Source organism: Rhineura floridana, chromosome 21 (genome assembly GCF_030035675.1).
Source record: "Rhineura floridana isolate rRhiFlo1 chromosome 21, rRhiFlo1.hap2, whole genome shotgun sequence".
NCBI classification, from domain to species: domain Eukaryota; kingdom Metazoa; phylum Chordata; class Lepidosauria; order Squamata; family Rhineuridae; genus Rhineura; species Rhineura floridana.
Window position 1 is genome coordinate 10,345,831 of NC_084500.1, and position 26,557 is coordinate 10,372,387.

Here is a 26,557-nt window from a genome sequence, read left to right on the forward strand (position 1 = left end):
CAGCGGGATAGAATGCAGGAGGTGTGCTTGGGTTTCACAGCCAGGTGAGGCTGGGAGTTGTGTAGCCAGGCTATATCTATAATTGTATCTGATCCAGGGTTAGGGAATCTATAGCCCTCCAGATGTCATTGGATTATGACAAAATATGGATAAATGCAACCTGAGAGTATCCAAAATGAACCCCAAAGCAAAAGAGAACATGTCTCAAGATGCTGAAAAAGTCTGGATTTTATTTTCAAAGCAGCCCAACATGTTTCAGTCAATTGTTGTTTAAAGCCTGCCTTCAGGGGCCCTGAAAACCAAAGGCAATGCATCACACGAATCATAATACACTAAGTGTTTAAAAACAAACTAAATTGGCGATATAAAAATTGCAAATAAGCCTGTGTATACTTAAATTCAAAACAGCCTGTAGAGATCTCTTGTTAACTATATCGCCCATTCACATTGACCAGTAACTGGAGTTGTTTAGTCCAGTGCAAGATCTGCAGTGGACAATTCAGTGTGAATGCTTGCACACCATATTGTGACATTTTGGTCGGCCTAATAAAGGTGTTGGTTAAACATGGATTTTGAAAAATCCACAATGTTACTGTTTTCCTCGCAGCGTTCAGCACAGTGTATTTGGGAAATGGAGGTCCAAAATAGCCCAGGCCTTTAGGTACTCATTGTGACTAGACCCCAAGTACCTAAAGAAGCGAGTCCCCCAGTATCAACCAGCTCAGTTCCTATGATTGACAGGAGATGCCCTGTTGGTGGTACTGCCTCTGGCTGCTGCCCAGTTGACGGAGCCTTCTCAGTGGTGGTTCCCCATTGGTAGAAAGCCCTCCCTGATGATGTGTGTCTGTCTCCCTCGTTACTGACTTTCAGGAAAAAAATCCACCCATGTTCCAGTTTATCAAGGCATCTGCTGGCTCATAGATATGGACCATGGCAGTCTTAAATTTATGTTGTTGTATTGTTTTAATGTTTTGCTGTTGCACCCTGGCCTATTTTAGAAGGAAGAGCAGGATACAAATTTATTTATTTTTAAATAACAAATGTATTAGTAGCTGTATTAAACTCAGGGCTGGCGGCAGGTGTGTGCACACTACCTACCTATCTCTCTTGTATTTTGTGGCCGCGTGCGCAGGGCTGCCATTAACCAAGATGGTGGCTGAGGTTTCCCTAAGGGGCTGAAGCCTCCACCGCCATCTTCGTTGATGGCACGCATGCAGGCTGCGCGCTACGTGCACATATCCCTGCCATCAACCAAGGTGGCGGCAGGGGCATAGCACCTTAGGGAAACCTCAGCCGCCATCTTGGTTAATGGCAGCCCTGCGCACACAGCTACAAAAGACAGGAGAAACAGGTAGGTGGACCCAGCAAACACGCAGGCAGCTTGCAAGTTCCCTCCCTGTGATCTGTGGCAGCTGTCCTGCCACAGATCACGGAAGGGGAGTGCTACTCCCCCCCCACCCTATCAAGGGGCCCCTTGGCCAAGGCCCAACCTAGCCACCCTTTAGTGCCGGCCCTGATTAAACCTATATCCTGTTTAGAGCCTGGGTACAGTCACTGCAGAGCCAGGGTTGCTAAGCTTGCTGTGTATCCATCCAACTGTGTTTTTCTTGGCAGGTGAAAGACTGCCTTGACCACACCATGCTGCCGATGGATGGCGCCACCTTGGCGGAAGCCATGCACCAGCGAGGCATCAACATGCGCTACTCGGGCAAAGTGGTTGACTTCATCACCAAGACCCCGGCCCGGGCTCAGCTAGATCACATCTATGTAAGCTTGGCAGACTTTTCAACTTGCAAATGCCCTCCCCCTTTTTTTTAAAGGCTTCTTGGGGATGATTTGCCCTGGCGGAGTTCCAACTCAATGAACTGCCTTTTCACAAGCCACAGCATAACAACATAAACGCCATCTCCTCTTGCTTGTTCATTCTGATACCTTGGAATATTCTCGGGAAATGCAAGGGGCATTATATCACCCCATCTGTGTCTATTTTAAATTGAACAGTGGGTCCCTAAGATCTCGGGGCAGGCAACATTATAGCTGAACATATAGCTTGGCACTTAATTTATTTCTATTTATCTCTATTTAATTATTATTACATTTATCGCCCACCTATCCTCAAAGGAACTCAAGCTGGCATGCATGGTTCTCCTCCCAATTTTATCCTCACAACATCCCTGTGAGGTAGGGTAGGCTGGGAGACTGACTGGCTCAAGGTCACCAGCAAGCATCGTGGCCGAGTGGGGATTTGAACTGTGGCCTCCCAGGTCCTAACCACTGTACCATGTATTCTGTCTCTTAATCTCTAGTCTGTGATGCTTTATGAGTGAGGAACCTGTGGCTCTCCAGTTAGGAGAACAGGAAGCTGCCATATGTCTAGTCAGACCATTGGTTCATTTAGCCCAGCATTGTCAGCTCTGACTGGCAGTGGCTATCCAGGGTTTCAGGCAAGGGTATCTCCCGGCTCTACCTGGGAATACTGGGGATTGAACCTGAGACCTTCTGCATGTAAAGCAGATGGTGTGGTACTGAGCTATGGTCCTTCACCGTGGCTGGACTACAGCTCCCATCATCTCTGACCATTGGTCCGGTTTCAGATTGGGTTCTCAGCCTGGGGAACTGTGGGCTATGTAGCTCTGTGATAGATCTAGGCTTCTCCAACACAAAGCTAGTGAGAAAACAAAGGTCACGTCCATGCTATATACTTAAAAGCAATATTATGCCACTTGAAACAGTCATGGCTTCCCCTAAAGACTCCTGGGAACAAACCAATCAGTTTGTTGGGTTTGGAAGATATGGCCCTTGGATCAGTTTCCCAGATCTATACTCCACACTTTCAGAACTGGCTTTTCTTAAGAAACCCGGTGAGTTTGGCCAAATCAGCACAATACATTTAAAGCAGTATCATCCCACTTTAAACTGTCATGGCGTCCCTCAGACTCCTGGGAACTGTAGTGTAAGGGCACTATGAGGTGTGAGGTGACCCCTTATTCCCCTCACAGAGCTACAGTTCCCACAGTTTCCTGGGAATAGGGACCTGATGGCTAGAGCTACAATTCCCAGTGTGGTTTAAGAATCCAATATATGGTGTTGGTTTGGCCAAACTCACAGGGTTTCTTAAGGAAAGCAGTTCTAAAAGTGTGGAGTGTAGATCTGGGAAACTGACCCAAAGTCCATATCTTCCAAACCACAACAAACCAACTGATAGTCTTTGGATACGAACAGCACCCAGTATTTCCTATCCCCCATTTTTCACCAGTCACGGTATATTCTTGAATAAAAGCTGACTCTTTGAATTGTTGCGGTGGCTCTGTTGAAAAACCCCTCTTTGGTCCCATGAAGAAGGTTCTAGAGCGGGTGTGGGGACCCTTTGGCCCTCCAGATGTTGCTGAACTACAACTCCCACTAGGCCCAGTAAGCATGGCCAGTGGCTGGGGATGATGGGAGTTTCAGTTGCAGAAAATGCTAAGCAAATCTGGGTCTGGCCAATGCCTGGGTGTGCCAGCCTCACACTTGCCACCTTGACGTTCTGCATGTTTGGCCCTCCAGATGTTGCTGGACTGAAACTCCCATCAGGACTCAATACTGTTTTGTCAACGTTGACGGCAAAAGCAGTGTGTGCGGCTGTCTGTCTTGACTGGTTCATTCTTTCTCCTTGTTTATCTTAACAGAAAATAGGAATCACTGAACTGATCACTCGGTCAGCCAAGCACATCTTCAAGACATACCTTCAGGTACAAATGGGGTTGCGTAACCCAGAACACCTTCCCTTAGATTGCCTTTCTCTCCCCCCCCCCCCCCCCGCAGCCTGCCTTTCCCAACTGACTCCTCATCAGGCCTCTCGTGAAGGTTGCTTAGCAACTGGAAGTACAGTCTTACCAAGGCCTAAAATAGGTGCAGACCTCTGTGTAAAGAGAAAACAAGGCCTCACTCGGCAACGGTGGCAATTTGTGTGAGGCTTTTCATTCATGGGTTTTTCTCCCCCTTCTACTCATTCTAAATAGAAGAAGGCGGGAGATGGCAAGTGAGTTTAGACTATGAAATCCATGGGACAGCTCAAGAAGGTCTTAGTCTTCCAGGGTCTCTGAGGAGAAAAGGTGTGTGAGGGGGAGTATAGGTTAGGAACATTGAAAGCTGCCTTGTACCAAGTCGAGACCATTGGCCCACCTCGCTCATTATTGCCTACACTGACCGGCAGCAACTCTCCAGGGTTTCAGGCAGAGGTCTCTCCCAGCCCTACTTGGAGATGCTGGGGGTTGAACCTGTGACCTCTTGCATGCAAAGCAGATGCTCTGCCCCTGAGCTACGGCCCTTCCCTGGAAGGTTCCTCTTTCTTCCTCTGTTCCCCCCCCCCCAAAAAAAAAAGTGGTAGTCCAGTGCATGTCACAATCAGGATTGTTTCCAAAGGGAGGACTCTTCCAAAGCGCTTTGCATTCCAGTTGGGGCTCCCAGCTGCTTTCCGCAGTTGTGCATGCATGAAATTCTACATGGGCTTTCAGCAGCCAATGTGCGAGCTGGCTGGGTGGCTTGGCCTTTGGCTGATCACAGCACGATAGCCTCCCCAGTTTTATTTTGGGTATTTTGCATCAGCATTTTGGGCAAATCTGGTGTGGAAGCTGCAGGTAGTGCAGACTTCAGCGGCCAGACCCCTCGCAGGAGCAAGCCGCTAGCAAGATGTTCTCTCTGCTGCTTAGAAAACTGTATTGATTATCAATTTGCGACTGGTCCAGTTTCAAGGTCCTTGGGTTAATTCACAAAGCCCTAAACAGCTCGGGCCCCAGAGCGCTTTAAGGGCTGCCTGATTCCTTATGCTCCACCTCGCGACCTATAGCAGGAGAGAGCTGCTGGCTGGCTTCATGCCCTGGTGGTGGACATACTAGTGCATTGGTAGGAAGCACGATGGTTGTATCGTAGCACAGGTGGGCAGCCTGGGGCCTGTGAGTGGCTCCCAACCTCATTTGATGCCCCCCTGACACCTTCTGCCATACCTTCAGGGGTCCTTTTTCCCTGTCCATTTCTGGCTCATTTTCCCTGGCTTCTAAATGCGTTTCAGGACAATTGGAAGGGACTGAAATGCAGCTGATAAAAAAAACCTGATGGTTTCACAGGTTTTTTTTACTTTCTGGTTGAATGGTTTGGGGAAAGGTTTTTTCCCCCTCAGTTGTCCGAGAACAAATTGGTACACCTAGGTTTTTGCTGTGTGTGTAATGCACAGAAGTAAGAAAGGGATTGTTTTCACTTTCCTTCTAATGGGATAGTTGTATCAGTCCCTTTAAAAAAAAAAAATCCTCTGTATACTTATTTGGGAGTAACCCATTTCCAATCCAGTGGGACTTAACTTCCGAGTAGACTTATGTAAGATTGGGAATTCTAATCTGAGGCCACATCTGCACCTTACATTTAAAGCACCACGATGTCACTTCCTGTCGTGGCTTCCTCCCAAAGAATCCTGGGAACTAGTTTGTTGAGGGTTTTGAGATGTTTATTTATTTATTATTTGATTTATATCCCGCCCTTCCTCCCAGCAGGAGACCCCTGTTGCCCTCACAGAACTACAGATTGGCTTAACCAGTCTGGGAATTGTAGCAACTGTGGTGAAAAACAGATCTTTTTGCCTGGGCTTTCCCTGACCCATATGATTGGACCCTGTTCTACGTGTTTGAACCTTCTTTCCTGTTCCATTTGCTTTTATGTGTTACTGTTTTATTGGGTTTGGGTGGTGTTTTTTCTTAATGATACATTGTTCATTTTTTAGGCTGTGGAGTGTTTTTTGAAACCTTTGGCAACATAGAAATGCTTTTAAACAAATGATGTTTAACAGCCTCCTCATTTCCCCCCCACAGGGAGTGGAGTTGTCAGGCCTGTCAGCCGCCATCAGCCACTTCCTTAATTGCTTCCTCAGCTCCTTCCCAAACCCCGTGGCCCACCTTCCCGCCGATGAGCTGGTCTCCAAAAAAAAGAACAAGAGGAGGAAAAACCGGAACTTGGGCCCTGCAGACAACACTGCCTGGGCCACCGTGAGCCCTCAGGAACTGTGGAAGAACATTTGTTCAGAAGCCAAGAGTTACTTCGACTTCGGCCTGGAATGGTACGTTTAAAACCAACCGACAACCTACAGCTTTTTCGGGTAAGAGGAGCGCCTGCAGGTGTGTTCACCAGAACACCCGTGGGATAAAACTCTGAGCGCAGGGGAGGGGATGTGCACATTGCCCCACTCACTCAGTCCCTGACTTTCCTCGTGCCAAGCGGGGAAGGTCTGCTTCGGGGCTTTTACCTGTGTTTTGCTTTCACTCACCTGATCAGGGTCCCCAACTGTGGGCTTTACTTGCCTTTAAGTGAATGCAGTTTAAATCCCTTGCAGAACCTTTCCCTGCTCAACATGGGGAAGTTTGGGGACAGGGCAGGTGGGGCAGGCCACACCAGGATGTTGTGGGCACAGCTTGCATGTGCACCCCTGCTCCCCATCCACAGATGCGCATGCCCAGGTTCAACAAAACGCATGACCACGACTCCATTTAGGCCAGAGAGTGGTGCATTTTTAACTGTGTGCAGATTTGGTTTGCTAGTTTGTGGTTGTTCTGCTTTTCTTCCATTAATGGAGCTCAGGGCAAACTCTAGAGAGCTCCGAGGTGGCCTCCCATCCTAGCCCTGAGCAAACACGGACTTGTTTAACCTTCAGCAAAATTGCTGCATCATGTGCTGTAATAATTGGATCAGGGCTTGGGGAACCTGTGGTCCTCCAGAAGATGTTAGACTCCAGTACACATCTGCTTCAGGCGGAATGGCCTACATTCAAGGATGATAGGAGCTGGAGTCCAGCAACACCTGGAGGACCATAGTTTCCTCACCATGGACTAGAAGCTAACTGTAGCATAGTACAGGAGTGGCTGAACAGGCATAGCAATTCCCATGGGTAATACTCTATTCAGAATACGGGACTGCCCTTGAGACAATTTGGAAACCATTTCACTTGCTAAGTAGGACCCAGGCATTTGAAAAACACAGCTTTCCATTATAAGGAAACCATACCAGTCATCAGTAGGTTAAAAGCTTGATTCACGATGCTGGTCTGAACTATTTTCAAAGTCCTAATCAGCTTGGCGCAAGATTACCTTCAGGACGGCCTCCTCCTATGCACATACATTCAACTATTAAGGCATTCTTTTGTCGGCTTTTGGGATCTCCTACCTTCAGAAGCTAGGTGGGTTGGAACACAGTGTGCGTTTGTTCATTTGTTCGTTCATTCGTTTGTTCGTTGGCAGTGTCCAACTCGGGAACTCTCTCCCTTGAGGATGTCTTTCAGATGCCTAAACAATAAAGACCAAACGTTGCAGTTATCATGATGAATGCAGAAGTCTTATTTCAGCAAGTGAGGTCTTGCAAATGCTGCTAGATTTGATGCCCATAGAAGGAGCAGGGCCTTTAGAGTCGCCCCCGACTTCTTGAATGGCCTTTTTGTGGGCTATTTGTTGGCCCCTCCATTGATGAACAGCCAGAGCTGAGTGATAGAGTGCATGTAGAAGGTCCCAGGTTCAATCCCCCATATCTCCCTGTAGGGCTGGAAGAGATCTCATCCAAAATCCTGGAGAGCTGCTGACAGTCAGTGTGGGCAGTACTGAGCCAGACAGACCAATGGTCTAATTTGGCATAAGGCTCTTCTTTTTCATGGGAAGTGCCATAGCTCAGTGTTAGAATGTCTGTTCCCCGTGTTGAAGGCCCCAGGTCAGTCCCCAGCATCTCCAGACAGGGCTGAGAAGGAGCCCTTGCCTGTAACTCCGGAGAGCCGCTGCCAGTCAGAGCAGACAATACTGAGCTAGATGGACTTCTGGTGTGACTCAGTATAAGGTGGCTTTCCTGTGTTTCTATGATGTTGTTCCTTAGCCAGCTGTAAATGCTGATTGCCTCTGCCATGCCTTTGGGAGACTTAATTCTGGGACTCTCCTGTTTTTCCTGTGTTCGGAATACACTGGGCTTTTCCAGTCTTAATTGACTGTGTGTGCACATGCGCGTGCCCCACTTTGAAAATGGCGTGAATCCCTCTAATACGTTGCTTCCTTCTCACTTTCTCCTTCAGTGAGAGTGTTGACCAAGCAGTGGAAGCTTACAGCCTACAGAAGATCACCCTCCTCCGTGAGATCTCCCTCAAAACTGGAATCCAGGTTGGGACAACACACGCAACCCTCCCTCACCCCTTCTCCACACACAAGTTAGAAGGACGTTACTTTTTTGACATAATTGGCGTTTTTCTAACCCAATCTTCAGCTGCAAAAGGCTCTCGAAGCACCTTATAAAATACAAATGAGAAGACAGTCCCTGTCCTCAGGCTGCAATCTAAGAGACACGTGACACAAAAGGAAAGGGGTTTAGGAGGGAGGAAGAAGAAAGCAAGCTCAGGCACCCATTATTTATTACTGAGCTCTTCCAGTGAACAACAGGAATGGGTTACTTATTCCTGCCAGCCACTAGGATATGCTGCACAATTTGGCTTCTCTTGAATTTTTTTTACATAGTCTACCAGCAAAAATTAAACTTCCATGGGTCTCATTATTTCAGTTCTCTCCAGGGCTGTGAAGTCAGTATGCCAAACCTCCGACTCCTCTATTTTTCTACTGTCCGACTCCACCCCAAATTGCTTCCGACTCCACAGCCCTGGAAAGGGCTGTAAATGTCTTTTTAAATTGGAAGCTCTCATAGGAGCATTTTTATCACTGCCTGAATATGTGCTGATCTTGGCATCAAAGCATTTGTCTTCATCTGGGTCCTGTGTCATACCCTGACACACAAAATGTTTTCCATCTTGAGTTATGGTGAAATGCTCAACTACAGCTGACTTCATGGGAAGCTTCTTTGACATTTTGCATTTATATTTTAAAAAATTTGTCAACCAAAATTTATTTTGAAGCCAGTCGGTACATTTCTACCAACTCCGACTCCACCCAAAATTGCTTACGACTCCGACCCCAACTCCACAGCCCTGGTTCTTTCCCTGACCAAGGGACTTGTGTGTTTTTCCTAATACTGGGGACAAATACAGGTAACTGTATTTACTGTTCTGCCTCAACAGTCATACGTGCAACCAGAAAATCACATTGTACCTAGTAGACCCTAATCCAATTAATTTTGTTACCTCCACCTACGCTGTTATCTTAAGCAAGTGACTAAACAAAGGTTTTGTGGTGTCAGCATCCACATGTTCACATGTAACACTAAACCAGCATCCTTATTCACATGTTCACAGCATCCTTGTTCACACGTAACACTAAACCATAGTGTATGTTAACCATAGTTTATAAACTGTAGTTAAAGCCAAGGTGTCTTGCAGGTAATCACTCAGACAATGGCTTGTTACATAACAGCATCGTTTCTCTCACCACCACTCTTTGGAATCTTGAATTGTGAGCCACTCCTCACTTGTGGCACTGTAGCTCTGGGGTGGTGACAGCTCCTTAACCATACTTGAGGTGGTCCAGGTTCACACATAACACTAAGCTATGATTAACATTAGCCAAAGTTTGCAAATGTAAGGTGTGTAATAACAAACCTTGTTTAGCCCGCGTGTTTTAACCATCATTTATAGTTGGGCTACAGAGCTGGGTTCAGATAGTGAAGTTTAACTAAACCATGTCTTGGAGCAGGTGTGGGAAACCTTTGGCCTTCCAGAAGTTGCCATTGGCCATGCTTGTTGGGGCTGTTGGGAGTTGTAGTTCAGCAACATTTCGAGGGCCAAAGGTTCCACACAGCTGGCTTAGAGTTGCATGCGAACCAGGCCTATAACAGGCATTGTGGGGGCTCAAGTGGGGGCCATTGCTTAGGTTCCCCCAAAATGCACTGGGGCTGGGCCAATGCTCCCATCAGGGTTTTTAATTCTGATCGCTGCTGCTGCCTGCACCCAGTGCCTGCAGAGCCCACTGGAGAGGGCACTTTACCAAGGTTCTCCTCAAACCTAGATCCAGCCCTTCGCTCCTGTGCTATACTAGAACTGGCTTTGCTGTTCTCTTAGGACAGGTACGGAAAGCAGTTTGTGTGTGTTTCAGATCCTGCTGAAGGAGTATAACTTTGACAGCCGGCACAAGCCAGCGTTCACAGAGGAGGATATCCTCAACATCTTCCCCGTTGTGAAGCATGTCAATCCGAAAGCCTCAGATGCGTTCCACTTCTTCCAAAGCGGGCAGGCAAAAGTACAGCAAGGTACAATGTACTGGGCATGAAGCCCATTTCCAATCCAGGCAGGCATGTTGACGGTGTGGTAGTTGGTGAGAGTTAACATTGCCTGCCGCAGATCTTATAAATTTGATGCTGGCTTCCTAAGAACTTGATGCAAAAAAAAAGTTTATCCAGATCTGCACAAGACACGTCGGCAGAGCAACACTTACTTTACAACCCTTGTGTGTCATTTCAGCCTGGGGTCAGGAACCTTTGTGGCTCCAGGTGCCAGGTCTTTATTTGGCCCCACTCCACAGGCCAACTTTGACAATGGTTCATCCTGCTTACCTGTCAAACTCCCTTGCACGGGCTGTTGGCGCATGGGAACCATAGTTCAAGGAGCGTTACCAGTTACCCTTTGGAAGCGCCGGGCATAAGGCTGGCAAAGCCTCCTTTCTCCCCTCCTGATCAGATTATGGGAAGGGAGAGAAAGAAGTCTGCATTCTGCAAGCATTGGCTGTGTGTGGAACTAGTCCCTGTTGCAGCTGAGGCCTGCAGAAAAATGGGGTGCTCACTTTGGCCCAGCAAGGAACAGGCGCACATAGCCAAATGGAGCAGGATTTAGCACACGCACCCCTCGTCAGCTGTCAAGCAGGGTGGGGGGAGGGTTAAATCTTGCTTTGGCTGTGTAGCCAAGGCAGAATTGAACCCTACACTCATGCCCATCAGCTGACATCATGCGCCAAACTGAGGGTCTCTCTTGTGCTGTATCTTCTGTTTCCCACAGTGCCTTGCATGCCTCCCAAAGCCAGGCCTTGCCCTCTTCTATGTCTCCAACCGCTGGTACTTAAAGCCTTCAAGGCATGGAGGCTCTCATTGAGATACGAAGGTTATCCTTTTATATATCCACATGCCTGGCTTTTTTTTAAAGTAAATAAAAAAAGTCAGCTCTGCTCCTTATGCACGTTTCTGTGTTCCTGTGAAATTCTAGCTTATACCGTTGGTGTTTAAAAACGGCTAGGAACTGGAGGGGTGTTGCAGATTACATAACCGCCCCCCAAATGCTTTTTTCCTCCACCCCTTGTTTGTTTCAGGTTTCTTGAAGGAGGGCTCCGAGCTGATCGGTGAGGCCTTAAACCTGTTCAACAATGTGTACGGTGCTATGCATGTAGAAATATGCGCCTGCCTTCGTCTCTTGGCTCGACTGAACTACATAATGGGAGATTATTCAGAGGTACAAATCTCACTCTTAACCAGATCTTCTGCATAGCCTAAGAGGAGCCCTGCTGGGTTAAATTAAAGGCCTGTTTAGTCCAGGCTTGTTTGCCACGCTGGCTAATCAGATGCCCCCAGGAAGCCCACAAGGAGGCTGTGAAGGCAACAGCCCTCCCCTGGTGCCTCTCCAAGCTACTGGTGTTTAGAAGCCGGCTGCCTTTGAAACCTGAAGGCTGCTTCTGAATGCCAGTTGGTGGTAGGGGTACAGTCGGGGCGTGAAGGAAGGCTCTATCTGCCAGGCCCTGCTTGTGATTTCCAGCAGTATCTGTCTGGCCTCTGTGGGGAAACCGTTTGCTGGATTAGATGGACTCTTCCATCTGATGTAGCAGGGGTGTGAATAATGTTAATCTGACATGCACCAGCTGACATGAGCCCGTTTGGTTAATGTTGGTTTTCAAGGTCATAGTGCGGCCCTTTTGCTATGCTTTGGGGATTGCAGTAAGGAGGAGATTTTCAGGAAAATAGCTCTCTTATCTTCCTGCTGCCCTCCACCCCCAGATCTCGCTTTCATGGTCTTCTCGGCTCTTGTCTACTAACCCACTAAGGTCCCTTTTGCACTATACACTCAAAGAAGGATCATACCACCTTTCACAATCCTGGTTTCCCTCAAAGAAGCCTGGGAACTGTAGTTTCTTAAAAGGTGCTGAGAGGAGAGATTATGAAACCACTCTGGGAACTGTAGCTCTGGGAGGGGAATAGGGCTCTCCTGGCAGTTTTTATTGCCCTTTACAAGTTCCCAGAAAGCTTTTGGGGGAGATGGCGAGTGTGCTATGAGGCATTTGGTTTCCTGACTTGCAGGCGCCTCTTCTTCTTTCCTTCTAGGCCTTAAGCAACCAACAGAAAGCAGTGCTGATGAGTGAAAGAGTCCTGGGCATTGAACACCCCAACACAATACAGGAATATGTAAGTAACAAAAATTGGGAGGGTTGAAGGGAGTGGCATGAGAAACCCTTGCCTGTTCTGGGGCAGACAGCTTAGCATGTGTTTTTAAAAAAAGGTGTTTTTAAATTTGTATATTTGTTTTGAATGTTTTTAATTGTTGTAAACTGCCCAGAGAGCTTCAGCTATGGGGCGGTATACAAATGTTAATAATAATAATAATAAAAGGATGTGGGAAGGGAAGCAGCATGGAAACGTCACCTTGCCTGCAAAAGGTTAGCAGTTCAAGAAGCTGGTTGGAAGTTCAAGAACCTCCTTGAGGTGCTAGTTTTTGTGTGTGTTTTTTAACGCAGGGAACTCTTAACATCAGAACACAGGGTGGTATTCAGTGCTGTTCCTACTCAGAGTAGACCCATCAAAGTTAATAGACAAGACAAACATACACTATTAATTTCAGTGGATTACTCTGAGCAGGAATTAATTGAATACAACCCACTCTGCTTCCGCTTCCTATCTGCATTTTGAAGTGGGCCAATTTTAAGGAGGGCTGTAGTGCATCCCCCCCCCCCAATGTATAGAGGCTCTGTTCCTTTTATGATGGGATAGGGTTGTCCTCTTCCAGGTGCAGGCCTTTTTTGGGTTGACTTTAGAGTTCTGAGTTTTTCTCCCTACCCCACCCTAAGCTGTTGGGCCACATCTGCACTAGACATTTAAAGTACTATGATACCATTTTAAGAGTCATGGCTTCTCCCCCAAAGCATCCTGGGAACTGTAGTTTATTAAGGGTGCTGAGAGTTGTCAGGAAACCCATGTTCTCCTAACAAAGCTGCCTAGGAAGTTTCCTGGGAAGAGGGATTGATTATTAGGCCACTCTGGGAACGGTAAGTCTTTGAAAGGAATGTGGGTCTCTTGACAACTCTCAGCACCCTTAAGAAGCTACATTTCCCAGTGTGCTTTCGGGGACGCCATGACTGTTAATATAGTGGTATAATAGTGCTTGAAATGTATGGTGCAGATGTGGCCTTGGGACTGTTTATTCTTCCCTTTCAGTATTTGGGGTTTAATGGAGACAGACAGGACCTGCAACACACTGTTCTCTGTTCAGGATTTCATCTATACCACCGCAACCCAGCACCTTTCCTTTCCCCACCCCCAACAGCACTTTGTGGTCACTGAGCGCACTACGCCCTCATCTGGTTGTCTTTGGGTCTTCCCCTCTTCCCAAAGTCCTAAAGATGTTCTGTATCTCTCCACACATTGAGGGTTCCCCAAGTCTGCTAATGTGTCTTGCTCTTGTGCCACGGGTGGTGCCATTTTGGCCCCGGAATCAACAGCCTGAACATCTGAAATGGGAAAGCCCACCAAGAACCACAACAGTGTGGCTTTAAACATTGTGTTTTTAGCAGTGATTTTGTTTTACTAGTGTGTCCAAGGCTGCATATGCACCCTATATTTAAAGCACATGGCTTCTTCCCAAAAAGTTCTGGGAACTGCAGTTTGTTATAGGTGCTGGGAATTGTAGCTCTGTATAGGATACAATACAGTTCCCAGGATTTTTTTCTTGGGTGGTTTAATTGTGCTCTAAATGTATAACGTGTACTCAGCCGAATTTGTTTAAATTGCCTCATAAAGAGTTTTGTGTTTCAAATTCAGTAGCAAGCTTTCTTTTATTCTTGTTTTCCCAGTGTTTTTTAACCACCAAAGTGCAGGGTTTGTTAGTCTGCATCAGAAAGCTTCCAAGCAAAGACTCCACTCACTCCGATTGGGTGTGTGTGTGTGTGTTTATAAATTAGGCTGGTGGCCTACGTCAGTAAGCAGGCAGGAAGCAGCGGAGAGGGAGAAGTTTAATGTCCAATGCATTTTGGACTTCTTGGGTCTTTCATGGACTGCCAGATAGAATCGTAGAATAGTAGAGTTGGAAGGGGCCTATAAGGCCATCAAGTCCGACCCCCTGCTCAATGCAGGAATCCAAATCAAAGCATTCCTGAGAGATGGCTGTCCAGCTGCCTCTTGAATGCCTCCAGTGTCGGAGAGCCCACTACCTCTCTAGGTAATTGGCTCCATTGTTGTATGGCTCTAACAGTTAGGAAGTTTTTCCTGATGTCCAGTCGAAATCTGGCTTCCTGCAACTTGAGCCCATTATTCTGAAAAGAATTTCAGTCTTTTTTATTGAACTATTTCCACTTTGCTTATTCGGCCAGTAAGCAGAAAAGTAAGTGATCAGATTGTGTGTGTCTCCTGCTCTTTCCCTGTGTAGATGCACCTTGCTTTGTACTGCTTTGCAAACAGCCAGCTGTCCACAGCGCTCAACTTGCTATACCGCGCACGCTACCTCATGCTGTTGGTGTTTGGTGAAGATCATCCCGAAATGGCACTCTTGGATGTAAGTTACTCTTTGGGAGGGTTTTGCGCCTCAGTTACAGCCTCTTTGCAGTCTGTGAATTGGGTACCTCTGGCTGAATTTGACTTTTGTCAAGAGGTGCAACGTTAGGGGTGGATTTGGGGGATGGGTTGCTTGGGGTTTTTTGCTTGCTGTCTACCTGGAATGTGATCTCTGTCCCTAGAACAACATTGGCTTGGTCCTCCACGGAGTTATGGAGTATGACCTGTCCTTGCGGTTTCTGGAGAACGCACTAGTGATCAACTCCAAGTATCACGGCGCCAAGTCACTGAAAGTTGCACTGAGGTAAAATGCCTAATTCTGTTGGGGGGGGTGACTAAAATATGCATACTATTAAGAAATATCTATGGATCAGATTCATTTTTGCTTCCAGTCATTAGACCATTATAAAAACAAAGCTTAACGGTATAAAAATAAGACAAAGTAGCAGAAATGGAAATTAACTTGGACAAAAAAAAATTACAACATGGACAAACCTCAAAGGCTGAATTTCCTTGGCAAATCACCTTGCCCTCAATACCTACAAGAATGTGCATATATCACAATATGACAGCTACATACAGTCTTTTTTTAATGTTTTATGCTTTGGATATCTTTAATGCTTATCAAAAAAAAGAACTGGGTATAAACAAGGTGGGTCTTGCAACAAAAAGTTGCAGTAGGGAATGCTTCTGTTCAGGATATTTTATTCCAGCTTTCCACTTCCTTCCCCTGCCCACCCCTCCAACAATAGAGATGGGGGGCAAAAGTGGACCGGGCCATACTCTTCTTTCTGGAAGAAGGAACAGATCGCTCTTGCTGTAGGTCTGGACGGATTGCTTTCCCCCTCCTCCTTCCACCACTCCAGCTCTTCTGGCTCTCATTTCCATTTCAGCCTCTCTCCCCTGCATGAAATTAGACTGGGGTCTTTGGGCTGTAGATTGACCACTCCCATCCTATAGGGAATACACCAGTAGGGACTAGTGGGGCAGAAGTCAGGGAGCCAGAGCCATTGACAGCCTGAGCCAACTAATTTTAACTTTGTTCCCATCCTTTCCCTGCTGAGTTCTACAAAGGGCAACACTGAGACGGAGGAGGAGGAGGAGGAAGAAGCTGACAGCTAGGGCCAACCACTGCACTGGTTTAAGATGGCAGGCAGGGGAGGGGCTCGCTGAGGGTGGGCTGAGGTTGGTGGGTCAGAGCCCCATTTGGGCCAGCCTGCATTGTAATACACAAGTCTCTGTGAAACACTAATGATAGGTGCTTGCAAGACAGAAAGGGTACGTTTGGAGGTACAGCAGATGTTGATGCCGTGCCCGTCAGCCTCCCTTCTCCAGCTGAATTCCTGCCCGCGCACAAGCACCTTTTCTTCCAACCATGCACAAAAACATATTTTTGTCATCTTGTATTTGCATCCACCACTTCAGCCACCACTTGGTTGCCCGAGTGTACGAGAGCAAAGCTGAATTCCGGTCGGCACTACAGCACGAGAAGGAAGGCTACACCATCTACAAAAATCAGGTTAGATTCCCCAGGTTAGATTCTTTTGCCGTTGGTACATATATGCAGTTTTCTATATGTAGTGTAAAAAAAAAAAAAAGCATAATGCTAAAACTGGCAGTTAGGCCAACTGTTACCTTCCTGGTAAGAGGGGAGGGTCAATCATGGAATGTTCACAACCTGTTCAACCTCTGGGAGGAGTGGTGAGGAATGATTGCCAAGGGTGTTGGGAGTCAACTAAAGAAGAGCCTTCTGGATCAGGCCAATGGCCCGTATAGATCAGTATCCTGTTCTCACAGTGGCCAACCAGATACCCGTGGGAAGCCCACAAGCAGGCCCTGAGCGCAAGAGTATTGGTATTGAGAAACGCACTGCTTCTGATAGTGGAGGCAGTGCATCGCCATCAGGGCTGGTAGCCATTGATAGCCTTATCCTCCATGTATTTGTGTAATCCTCCTTTAAAGCCATCCAGGTTGGTGGCCCTCAGTGCCTCCTGTGGGAGGGAGTTCCATAGTTCCATGGCTCAGTGGCAGAGCACCTGCTTTGCATGCAGGAGATCCCAGGTTCAATCCCCAGTGGCATTTCCAGTTTGAGTTGGGAAAGATTCCCTACCTGAGACCCTAGAGAGCCTGTGCCAGTCAGTTTGGACATTGCTGGGCTAGATGGACCCAAGAGGCAATGTGCCTCTGAATACTCTGGGAGAGGGCTAGATTGTCTTCATGTCCTTGATTTGTGAGCTTCCCAGAAAGTTTGAGGAAGGCCAGGGTAGGAAATGGGATGCTGGACTAGATGGAGCTTTTTGGCTGGATCCGGTAGGGTTCCTCTCCACTCCTCTCTTTCTAACAAATATTCTTAATGTATGTGTTTTCTGGCTAGCTTGGTGAGCATCACGAGAAGACCAAAGAAAGCTCGGAGTACTTGAAATATCTGACTCAGCAGGCTGTGGCCTTACAACGCACCATGAATGAGATCTACAAGAATGGATCCAGCGCTAACATTATGCCCTTGAAAGTGAGTTACTGTGATAGCAGTGGAGAGATTGGCCTTGGTGTAAGACACTGGTATATGAGACATTAACGCTACCTTCCCATCTCTGATTTCCCTTGTTTTAGGAGTCAAGGAGCAATGTGTAATGCACTCCCAATGTACTCGAAGGCTGTTCAATTTCACTTATTTATCTTTGCAGTACCCTTGGGTGGTGGGCTAAGCTGTATGTTGCTACTTGTTGAAGATCAGCCTGCGAACTTCACAGCTGAGCAGGGATTTAAACTTGGGTCTGTGCCAAAGCCACACTCTTTATCACATTAGTGTGTGATCAAAGCATGGAGGGCTCTAGACTGGGCGATAATAGGGAGCCGTAAGTCGTTGTAATGCAGGTAGGAAGCAGCTGAAGTCAACATAACGATCCTTTGGTGAGTGAACATTTTCTCCTCCATTGCCAGAGGGAGTTATAAATTCTCTAAGTCCCACAACTCTGGAGAGTCGCTGTGGTGTAGTGGTTACAGTATCAGACTCGGACCTGGGCGACCAGGGTTCAAATCCCCGCTCGGCCATGAAGCTCACTGAGTGACCTAGGGCCAGTTACTGTCTCTCAGCCTAACCCACCTCACAGGGTGGTTGTGAGAATAAAATCAGGAGGGGAAGAACAATGCTTGTACACCACCTTAAGCTCCTTGGATGGGATGTAAATGTAATAATAACTAACTAAAATAAAACTAGGACCCTCCGTGGTGCAGAAGGACCCTCCGTGGCGCAGAGTGGTAAGTGGCGGTAACGCAGCCGAAGCTTTGCTCACGGCCGGAGTTCGATTCCAACGGAAGGAGGAAGTCGAATCTCCGGTAAAAGGGGTCGAGGTCCACTCAGCCTTCCATCCATCTGTGGTCGGTAAAATGAGTACCCAGCATATGCTGGGGGGTAAAGAAAGGCCGGGGAAGGAACCGGCAATCCCACCCCATAGTAAACATTGCAAGATGGCACCCTAAGAGTTGGAAACGACTCGCATTACAAGTGCAGGGACACCTTTACCTTTAAAATAAAACTCTCAGCTAAGCCTGATCTGAACTAGAACGTTACTGTTCCAGCTTGGGAATGTGAGTCCTGGGCTTGGAAGGGAGGAAGTGTGTGCATTTCATTTTCTTAGATCTGTATCATGCTTTCTTTCCATCAGCAGACCCAGACAACAAGGTGGTGGCCTCACGTGCCTTCACACCGTACCTTTGTAGGTAGCAATGCTGGCAGATTTCACAAACAGGCTCATGGGATGAATTTTCACTGCCTGTAATGCTCATTCTTATTACAAATTTTGACGCTTCCTCTGAAGCTTCAAATCTGTAATTTAATAATGAGCTATATTTTGAACTGGTGGCCTGCTTTAGCATTTACATGGTAAAGGCACTCATCAAACTGGGCCAGTACTTTGTAGATGCTCGGAATTTGATTCCTTTAGCTGAGCTGTCATCGAGCTGGTGACCTCCAGATGTTTAGTGCTACAGCTCTCAATGGATCCAGCCGCAACAGCTGTACTGGCCAGGACTTGCCTGAGTTATAAAGTCCAGAAACATCTGGAGGGCACCAGCTTGGCAAAGGCTACTTCAACCCCTTACTCCAGGCATAGGGAGCCTTTGGTCCTCCAGCTGTTGCTGAACTACATCTCCCATCGTACCCAGCCAGCATGGCCTATGGCCAGGGATGATGGGAGTTGTAGTGCAGCAACATCCCCTTACCTGCACCATTTTTCCATCTCTTGTCTTGGTGTGGCAGGTAAGGGGAGCGGCAGACGCACGGGCATCACCAAAGGCAGTTGAACACATTCATGGAGGAGGGAGAAGCTTAATAATATAATGGCCTATAGCCACATGATGTGGAGGTACCCCATGCTGAGCCAATTACGGTGAACATCCACCCAGGGACTTAGCTTGCCTACATAGCGGTGGTGGCTTCGCCTTGCTACCAAGCCTAGCTGTCTGCTCCCTCCACAGTGGGGAAAGTGCCCACTGTCTCTGAAGTCCATGCCCAGGGTGCTTGTTCCTTGCTTTAGATTGTCAGGGTGGTTTTTAATTTGTGTGTAATTTTTGTTTCACTCAACTTGCCTTTTTCCCCGCACTTCCTCTCCAAATCCTAGTTCACAGCGCCCAGTATGGCCAGCGTCCTGGAGCAGCTGAACATAATCAATGGGATTCTCTTCATTCCACTAAGGTAAAAGGAACCAGAATGTTCGCCTCCCCCCCTCCCTCAGCCGTTGTTTATGAATGGCACTGTTAATCTTCTTTAGATGTTGCCTCCACTGGTTTTAAGGGGACGCTTTGAAAAAAGTTTGTCAAGGGCTTATGTGTAGGATGGTTGGTGATTAAAGGTCACGAGTTCGGCAGCAGTTAAGAGTAGCAGAGTCATACCTGTAGCCCTTCAGATGTTGCTGAACTACATCTCCCATCAAGCTTGGGCAATGGATGGGGGACAATGGGAGTTGTAGTTGAATGCCACCTGGAGGGCCAAAAGTTCCCAACATCTGGCTTGGAGCAAGATAAACTTTTCAACCACTCTACGGTGACTAGAAAATCCTGTCCTTGGGTGAAGTCTCCCCTCCTTCTAAAATCGGGGTGGGGAACCCTTTTCCAGTCCAAGGGGTGCATTTCTTTCTGGGCAAGCGTCTGGGGGCCCCTGTGGAGTGGGTGAGGCCACAGGCAAAATTAGGGAGAGTAACAGATGTAGGCAAGTAAGAAGCATTATCGGCGTTCAGCCGTGCACTGCCACTTGAAGAGTGTGTGAAGCAGGGCCCAGGAGGGGAGGCTTGGGGAGGAGCACCTGTGTGTCCCTGGCCTGCGGTTCCCCACCCTTGCTGCCGAAAGTCCCTGGATCACAACAGCATTACCAGGATTATCCTTTTTAAAGTATATATTTCAGCTAGGACACTCTCCAGCAGAGGTGGGTAATCTTTGGCCCTCCAGATGTTGCTGGACTGCAGCTCCCATCAACCCTGGCCCTTGCGTGGTGGGTCTGATGAGAATTGCGACATCTGGAAGGCTGAAAGCTCCCCACCCCGTTCGGAAAGTTCTGTCTAAAGGGGGGAGATTAGCTGACCTCTTGTCCACCCTTGTGGGCCCAAGCATCCATCCCACTTACCTTTGGTTCTGAGCATTAACCCTCCAAATTTGCTCGTGGACTCTCAGCCCACGACTGCTCAGCCTTGTTTTCCCTCCGTCCCTCTCTCAGCCAAAAAGATTTGGAGAACCTTAAAGCCGAGGTGCAGCGACGGCAGCAGCTTCAGGAGGCCCTCGGAAGCGGTGAACAGCTGGAGCTGGAAGATAAAGAGAGCCCGAAAGAGAGCGAGCCTGAAGCAAGCTTGCCCACCACAGCTGCCGCTCCCTAGCTGAGGCCTCTGCCTGGTTAGCCGCACCTTGTGGTTTGAATCTGTCCCCTCTGGGGGGGTGCTCAGCCTCGCCTTGGGGCAGCTTCTCCTTGGCAATGTGTTTTGTGTTTCTTTTAATTTGCACTGGTACAATGAATATACAATGCAAAGAACTAGATTTTGAAAAATGATCCCTACCTGTCTAAGCTGCCGTCATGCATCTGGGATGAGGCGATTCAAAAGTTTGCCAATGCCCGAAGAGTCTAAATGAATGTGTGTGTGTGTGGGGGGGGGAGATGCAGTGTTAAGAGGCGGGGGGTAGACAAGGGATGGGTGGGGTGTGTGTATGTTTCAATCTATTTCTACTGTGTACATAAGAGATTTAATTCCAAGTGAGACATAACATTTCTCAGGTCATTTTTCTGTTGACTTTAAAGGACATCTATAACTTTGCAAAAAAACACAAAAAAACTACTACCCCCTTTCCTGCCTGATTTTTTTCAAAGTTCTACTTCTCCTTCCAGCTCCTTGAGCCTTGGGCCTTCCTGGACTGCTTAGGTGATTGTGACACTATAAATATTATATATTAAATATAAATCCAGCCATATTTTTTATCTCCACATTTACCTTTAAGGCCTGAACAGAGTCGGTAAGGCCCAGAGGCAAGGGTTTTGAGGAGGTGGTGTAGAACTTGTGCTCCGTGTTGAGGAGACAGCCATTTGGATTCCTTTTGCGGGTTTTTTGTGGTGTTGGTTTCTAACCATTCAGATTTGTTTGGGGAAGCGGTTATTTTTTGCAAGTTTTCATGGCCCAGGGCCGGGGGGGGGTGTTGTGTGTGCTTTGCCTAAATTCCTTGTGCTGTGCTCCCTCTTGAGCCATAGCAGTAGAAACAACATCCAAAGAAAAAAAGGTTTTGTGAAAACTGAAAACCAGCCATAATGCAATTCAGCAGTGGGTTTGCCCCTGCTGTTCTTGCCCCCTGCCTTTATTACCAATTCAGCTCTGCAACAGGGATTGAGGGCTGCTAAGTGACATGGCCAGACTTCTCCCACTCTCTCCTTTGAAGTCTAGTATTAACTTTCTCCCCACCTCCCTTCAGCTTATACAGTAGAAAAACCCTCCAGGGCCTGTACTCCCCTTCCTCTCCCCCATTCTCGAGGACGTCATCTGAATCGTAGCTGAGGGGCTGAAGGTCTCCATCTATAGAGCAGTTCCATTTTAAATGCTGTCCATGCCAGTCAAGTTGAATTGAATCAATGTTTTGTTTTTTAAAAGGGGTGGGGGTTATCGGTGAATGTACTAAATAAGAATCATGAACCTAAACTAATCTTCTTCTGCTCCCATGGTGAAAATGACAATAAATTTTATTAAATATTATATAGCAATGAACAAGATGGTTTTTGGGGGAAAGGGTCTTATTTTGGGGGGGGGGATGTTCTGGTCCTTTGTCCACTCCCTTGTGTCTTATCTGACAGCTTGAGAACTGTTCCCCCCCCCGGAGGGCATCATTGCTGGCAATAGATGCCCTGCCCCCTGTTCTACCCTCCTTGCCACCCATCTGCACCCCCAGAAAAAAAGATTGTGTACTCCTGTTGCAGATCCCTGCTGTTACCGACAGGTGAATGTGTCTGTAAGAAAAAGGAATCTGATTTCCAAGCCCCCCACCTCCGGCCAAGTGTATCATGTTGAGGAGTTCAAAGTCTGGTCAGGTCACATTCTGCCATGTGGCTAAGTATTGTATTTGAGGGAAGGGGGCTTCCTGTTACTAACTTGGTGGAAGGGGTGGGCAGCTCATGGTCTCTGTGGCCTATTGAACCACCTCCCCATGGCTGCCACAAAAGTGGGGTCTTGAGGCCTCGGCAGCATCTTCAGTTTGTGGAAGGTTTTGAAGCCATGCTGGACAGCCATTTTGTCCCTTTTCACAGGCTCGAGATGTCACAGTTGCATGGAGAGTGGGTGGAAATTGCTATGGGGAGAATGGCACAATTAAAAAAAAAAAAGCTGGCATTATGGTTTCAGGGCCCACCTGGTTAAGGTTGCCTGTCCCTTGACCTAGTGCAATCAGGTACATAACAGGTGCTCTCCTTCATCTGGGGAAGAGAATGTTCTTTGGTTCAGATATCATGGGGGAAGGGAGAAAAATACTGAATTTCCTTGGAAGTGTCTCAAATAAAGAACAGATTTCAATGCAACTTTTACTTCATGTTTTGTGTTTCTTTTTAAGCAATACCTTCCGATTTTAGCCCCTCAGATTAACTGAAAAAGTGGTCAGAAGGGGGATTTTTTGTTTAATTTTTCTTGCGGACAGCAGAATGAAGAACTTGGCCTAATTCCCACTTGGACCCAAATCCAGTGGATGAAGCCAAAGACAAGCTTGGGTCTTCCCCTTGCTGGGGTTTTCATGTAGTATGTTCAGATTATTGCCAGATTCTGCGATTCAACCATTGTACTTAAAGTTACAGACTACAAAGCCTGTATAACTTGTGGATTCAGTAGTACACATTCTCAAGAGATGGGGGGCACTGGCAGGGAGAGGTGGACTAAAAGGCCTGCCGTTTGACCCAACTGAGCAATATAGGTGACCGTTTACACTTTCTGTCCTGCCTTTCTCTTAAGAACTTCAAAGGCGTGGCATATTTTGCTCCTATTCTGTGCTTACAACCACCCCAAGTGGAGGGGACTGGCTAAAGGTCATATTGTAAGCTTAAGAGCCAAGGGAGAATTTTAAACCAGTTTTCTCTGACCCTAGTCCAGAAGTCTCCCAGCTTTCTTTTTGTACCTGGAGGCCCATTTGGAAATAGAAAAAGGATCCGCACATTTTGCAGAAGAAAAATTGATGCTCAGACCTCCCCCCCTCCAAAAAAACACAACTATACAAGCAGGCTGTCCTGGTAAGAGTGCCACTTGTAGTCTATCTTCACACCTCTGTCCCATGCTAGCTTAGACCTGTGCAGTCTGCCCCTACACCTGTCAAAAGGGAGGGTGCTGATCTCTTGCCCTTTAATCCATATTTTAATCTGAAAATAGAAACTGCTGCGTGTTACTTATTGTGATCCTGATCCAGCAAGGAAAAAGATACAGGGACAGTTAAGGACATCTCTAACTGGCAATCAATTAACATGTGGTCCTTCCACATGCGGAAATGGCTACTATCTTTGTTGGCCTCCTCTGTGAATTTTTCTATCCAGCTTTTTAAAGTAATCTTATGATGGCTCTTAAATGGGATTTCCCTAATAATCAATTGGCAAACACCAAACAGAGGGCTGTTTCTGTCTTGCAAGGCCAAGTGCTGAGTGCTTTGTCCTGAAGTCATCTAACTGACCGCTACTTGGACCTATTGGTGAAGGGTGGGCAATACATATACATTATGAGAGATGGAAACATGGATACTGAGCTGGCTAGAGTCTGATCCACCAGGCTTTCACCGACATGGTTCCCCTTCTTGTGGCTCAAGCTCTCTGTAGATACTCCCCCACTAGTACCATTGCATGGATCTTTGGAGTGGGCAATAGGCAAACAAATGTTCTAGTCCAGATGTGGTGAACCTTTGCCCCTCCATCAGGACTGATGGGGAGTTGTAGTTTTGCAACATCTGGAGGGCTAAAATTTCCCTATTCACTTTAGCCTTTTGAAACCATGGTTTGTGCAAAAGTGTTCACTTTACAATACTGTCAGTTCTATCAGTTGTGCACAGAACTACCCCACACATAATTTTGTTCAGTCCCGTGACCCAGTGGGAAATACAGCATGATATATACATATGATACAGAACTTTTTGACGCAATAGGCTAATAAACTAGAGTGTTAAAAGGGGGGTGGGCAAGAAAAACCTGAGGGCCTGCTCCCAGCCTGAGTACCCCCTTCTATCCACCCCAGGCCATCTTCCATTAACTATACCTGGGGAAGGATCATGATGCCCTATTTTTTAAAAAGTAACTGAATGTTACCTGTAAGCCACCATGCAAGGGATCCTAAACATTTTTCTCTTGGAATTCATAGTAAAACTGATGAGCCCCTTGTGGGTTTTTTTCACAATACTTAACACCTTGAGACATACCATATATTCTACAAAGATACTGTAGCCACCAGGCTTGAGCAGACTTTGGGCTTGTGCAACCCTGGGGTTTATTTTTTACCAGAACCCTGCAATCCCCCACCTGGAGGCTAGCACAGAAGACACATTTCAAATTTAAGAAGTCCAAGTCCAAAACATTTGAGGGCTGCCATTGAATGGCCCTCAGTCCTTTCATGCCAGTGTCTCCTAGTAAGCCCAAGTGTTCTTCATTTTAGAAATGCAGCACTAGAACAATCGCTGCAGAGGGAGTGATGGTACTGACAATCCAATGCCATCACCGCTCCCAGTTTTAAGGCATTTCAAGTTATATCAGACTAACTACACCCACTATATAATATTCACTAATAGGCAAAAAAACCTTGCAGTTTAAGAATGTGCCTATAGACAACAGATATTTCTATCAAACTTTAAAAAGCAGGGAAATTGGGCCGCTATAGTGAATGCACCAGGGGAGCAGGAGACCTGACCTCCTCTCTGAGATATTGTGCTGCCCTACAAATTTGTCCAAATGCAATTTGGGTTGGTCTTTCATAGTCCAATCGACTTCCTGTGTAGCTTGGAAGAATTTGGTAACATGTGCCTCTGAGCATACAGTGAGTGGTGGGAACCACCTGCCATCTCCAAAGATGGAGAATTACATTTTTATGTTTGTTGGTGTTCTTCTCACTTTGCTTTTTTTCTGTTACAGTACTATTTCTACAGAGTATCTAACCTAGAAAATTATATTTCTCTCATCATCCTAGAAATGTGTCAAATTTATTTTTATTAATTTCAAAGCCTTTTTATTGGTCAGTGTCACATGATGGTGAAGACAGCCTTCTGTATTTCAAACTGGAGGTTATGCTCTATTTCTATTTTGGGTGCATTAACAGTTGAATCTGAAACTGCAGTTTGATGTAAAATCAGACTGATTACAATATGTTGCTACTTCAGCAATGACTCTAGCTGTTGGAAAAAAACAAACTTAGCTTGCCCAAGATGCATGCTTTCAGCCTGCTATGTAAGGCAAGATGGGCATGGTCAATTAAAAACATAGAGCACACCTAGAATTTTGCTAGAATATATTTTACCTCCCACTGTTTTATCTTGTGCAAACAGAGATACTTCTGATGTCCACTGGAGACTATTCTGCAGAAGTCAGTGCCATTATTCCACAATTATTTTTGGAGTTTTTTTAGTGTAAATTTTGCAAAGTGTTGCTGTACTTCACATATTCACAGAAATAGAAGCAAAAGAAAATGATTTCCTATAGGAAACTTCACTAAAATTGCAAAGGAACTCAGACATATTTAAAGTGACTATCTGAACTATGTTAACTGTCTTAATAATGTTGCTTCCTCTCTGCTAAAACAAGATCAGCACAGCACGTCTTGTTTCTATTATTTGGGCTGATTGCAGGTGTTGTCACCATTCACCATGTGCTCAGAGGAACATGTTACCAACTTCTTCCAGCTACACAGGAAGTCGATTGGACTGTGAAAGACCAACCCAAATGGTGTTTGCATTTTGACAAATTTATAGGGCAGTACAGTATCTCAGAGAGGAAGTAAGGTCTCCTACTCCCCTGGTGCATTCACTATAGCAGCCCAATTTCCCTGCTTTTTAAAGTTTGATAGAAATATGTGTTTGCTATAGGTACATTATTAAAGCACAAGGTTTTTTTGCCTATTAGTGAATTTCTCTGCTTTTGAATGGAATCCTGTGCAAGCTTGCCCAGGATGGAATGATCATTTGCATGTTTATTGAGTGCAGTGGGATTTACTCTTGTGCAATCATGCTTAGGATAGGTAAAACTGACCACGGCGGGGGAGGGTCGACGGCGGGGGAGGGTCGACGGCTGGAGTGGGCAGGGAAGGAGGAAAGGAGGGGAGGGAAAAGCCATGTCTGATCATTTGCATGCTTATTGATTTCAATGGGATTTACTCTTATGTAATTATGATTAGGATAGGTGAAACTGAGCATG

The 26,557-nt window shown here is 46.6% G+C and overlaps 1 protein-coding gene across 3 annotated transcripts in view; it reads left to right on the forward strand.

Annotated features, from left to right (window-relative positions):
- The window catches only part of CLUH (clustered mitochondria homolog), an 89,794-nt gene extending 67,083 nt beyond the window's left edge, over positions 1 to 22,711 (forward strand). For all 3 annotated transcript variants that reach the window (XM_061604875.1, XM_061604874.1, XM_061604876.1), the window contains exons 14-26: positions 1,615 to 1,767; positions 3,669 to 3,731; positions 5,841 to 6,085; positions 8,072 to 8,156; positions 10,032 to 10,185; positions 11,235 to 11,374; positions 12,238 to 12,318; positions 14,552 to 14,677; positions 14,859 to 14,980; positions 16,102 to 16,195; positions 17,051 to 17,185; positions 19,296 to 19,369; positions 20,384 to 22,711. In XM_061604875.1, coding sequence (XP_061460859.1) covers positions 1,615 to 1,767; positions 3,669 to 3,731; positions 5,841 to 6,085; positions 8,072 to 8,156; positions 10,032 to 10,185; positions 11,235 to 11,374; positions 12,238 to 12,318; positions 14,552 to 14,677; positions 14,859 to 14,980; positions 16,102 to 16,195; positions 17,051 to 17,185; positions 19,296 to 19,369; positions 20,384 to 20,540 — 1,629 coding nt within the window. In that variant the 3' untranslated portion in view covers positions 20,541 to 22,711. The remainder of the gene's footprint in view (positions 1 to 1,614; positions 1,768 to 3,668; positions 3,732 to 5,840; positions 6,086 to 8,071; positions 8,157 to 10,031; positions 10,186 to 11,234; positions 11,375 to 12,237; positions 12,319 to 14,551; positions 14,678 to 14,858; positions 14,981 to 16,101; positions 16,196 to 17,050; positions 17,186 to 19,295; positions 19,370 to 20,383) is intronic.
- The last annotated feature ends 3,846 nt before the right edge of the window (positions 22,712 to 26,557 follow it).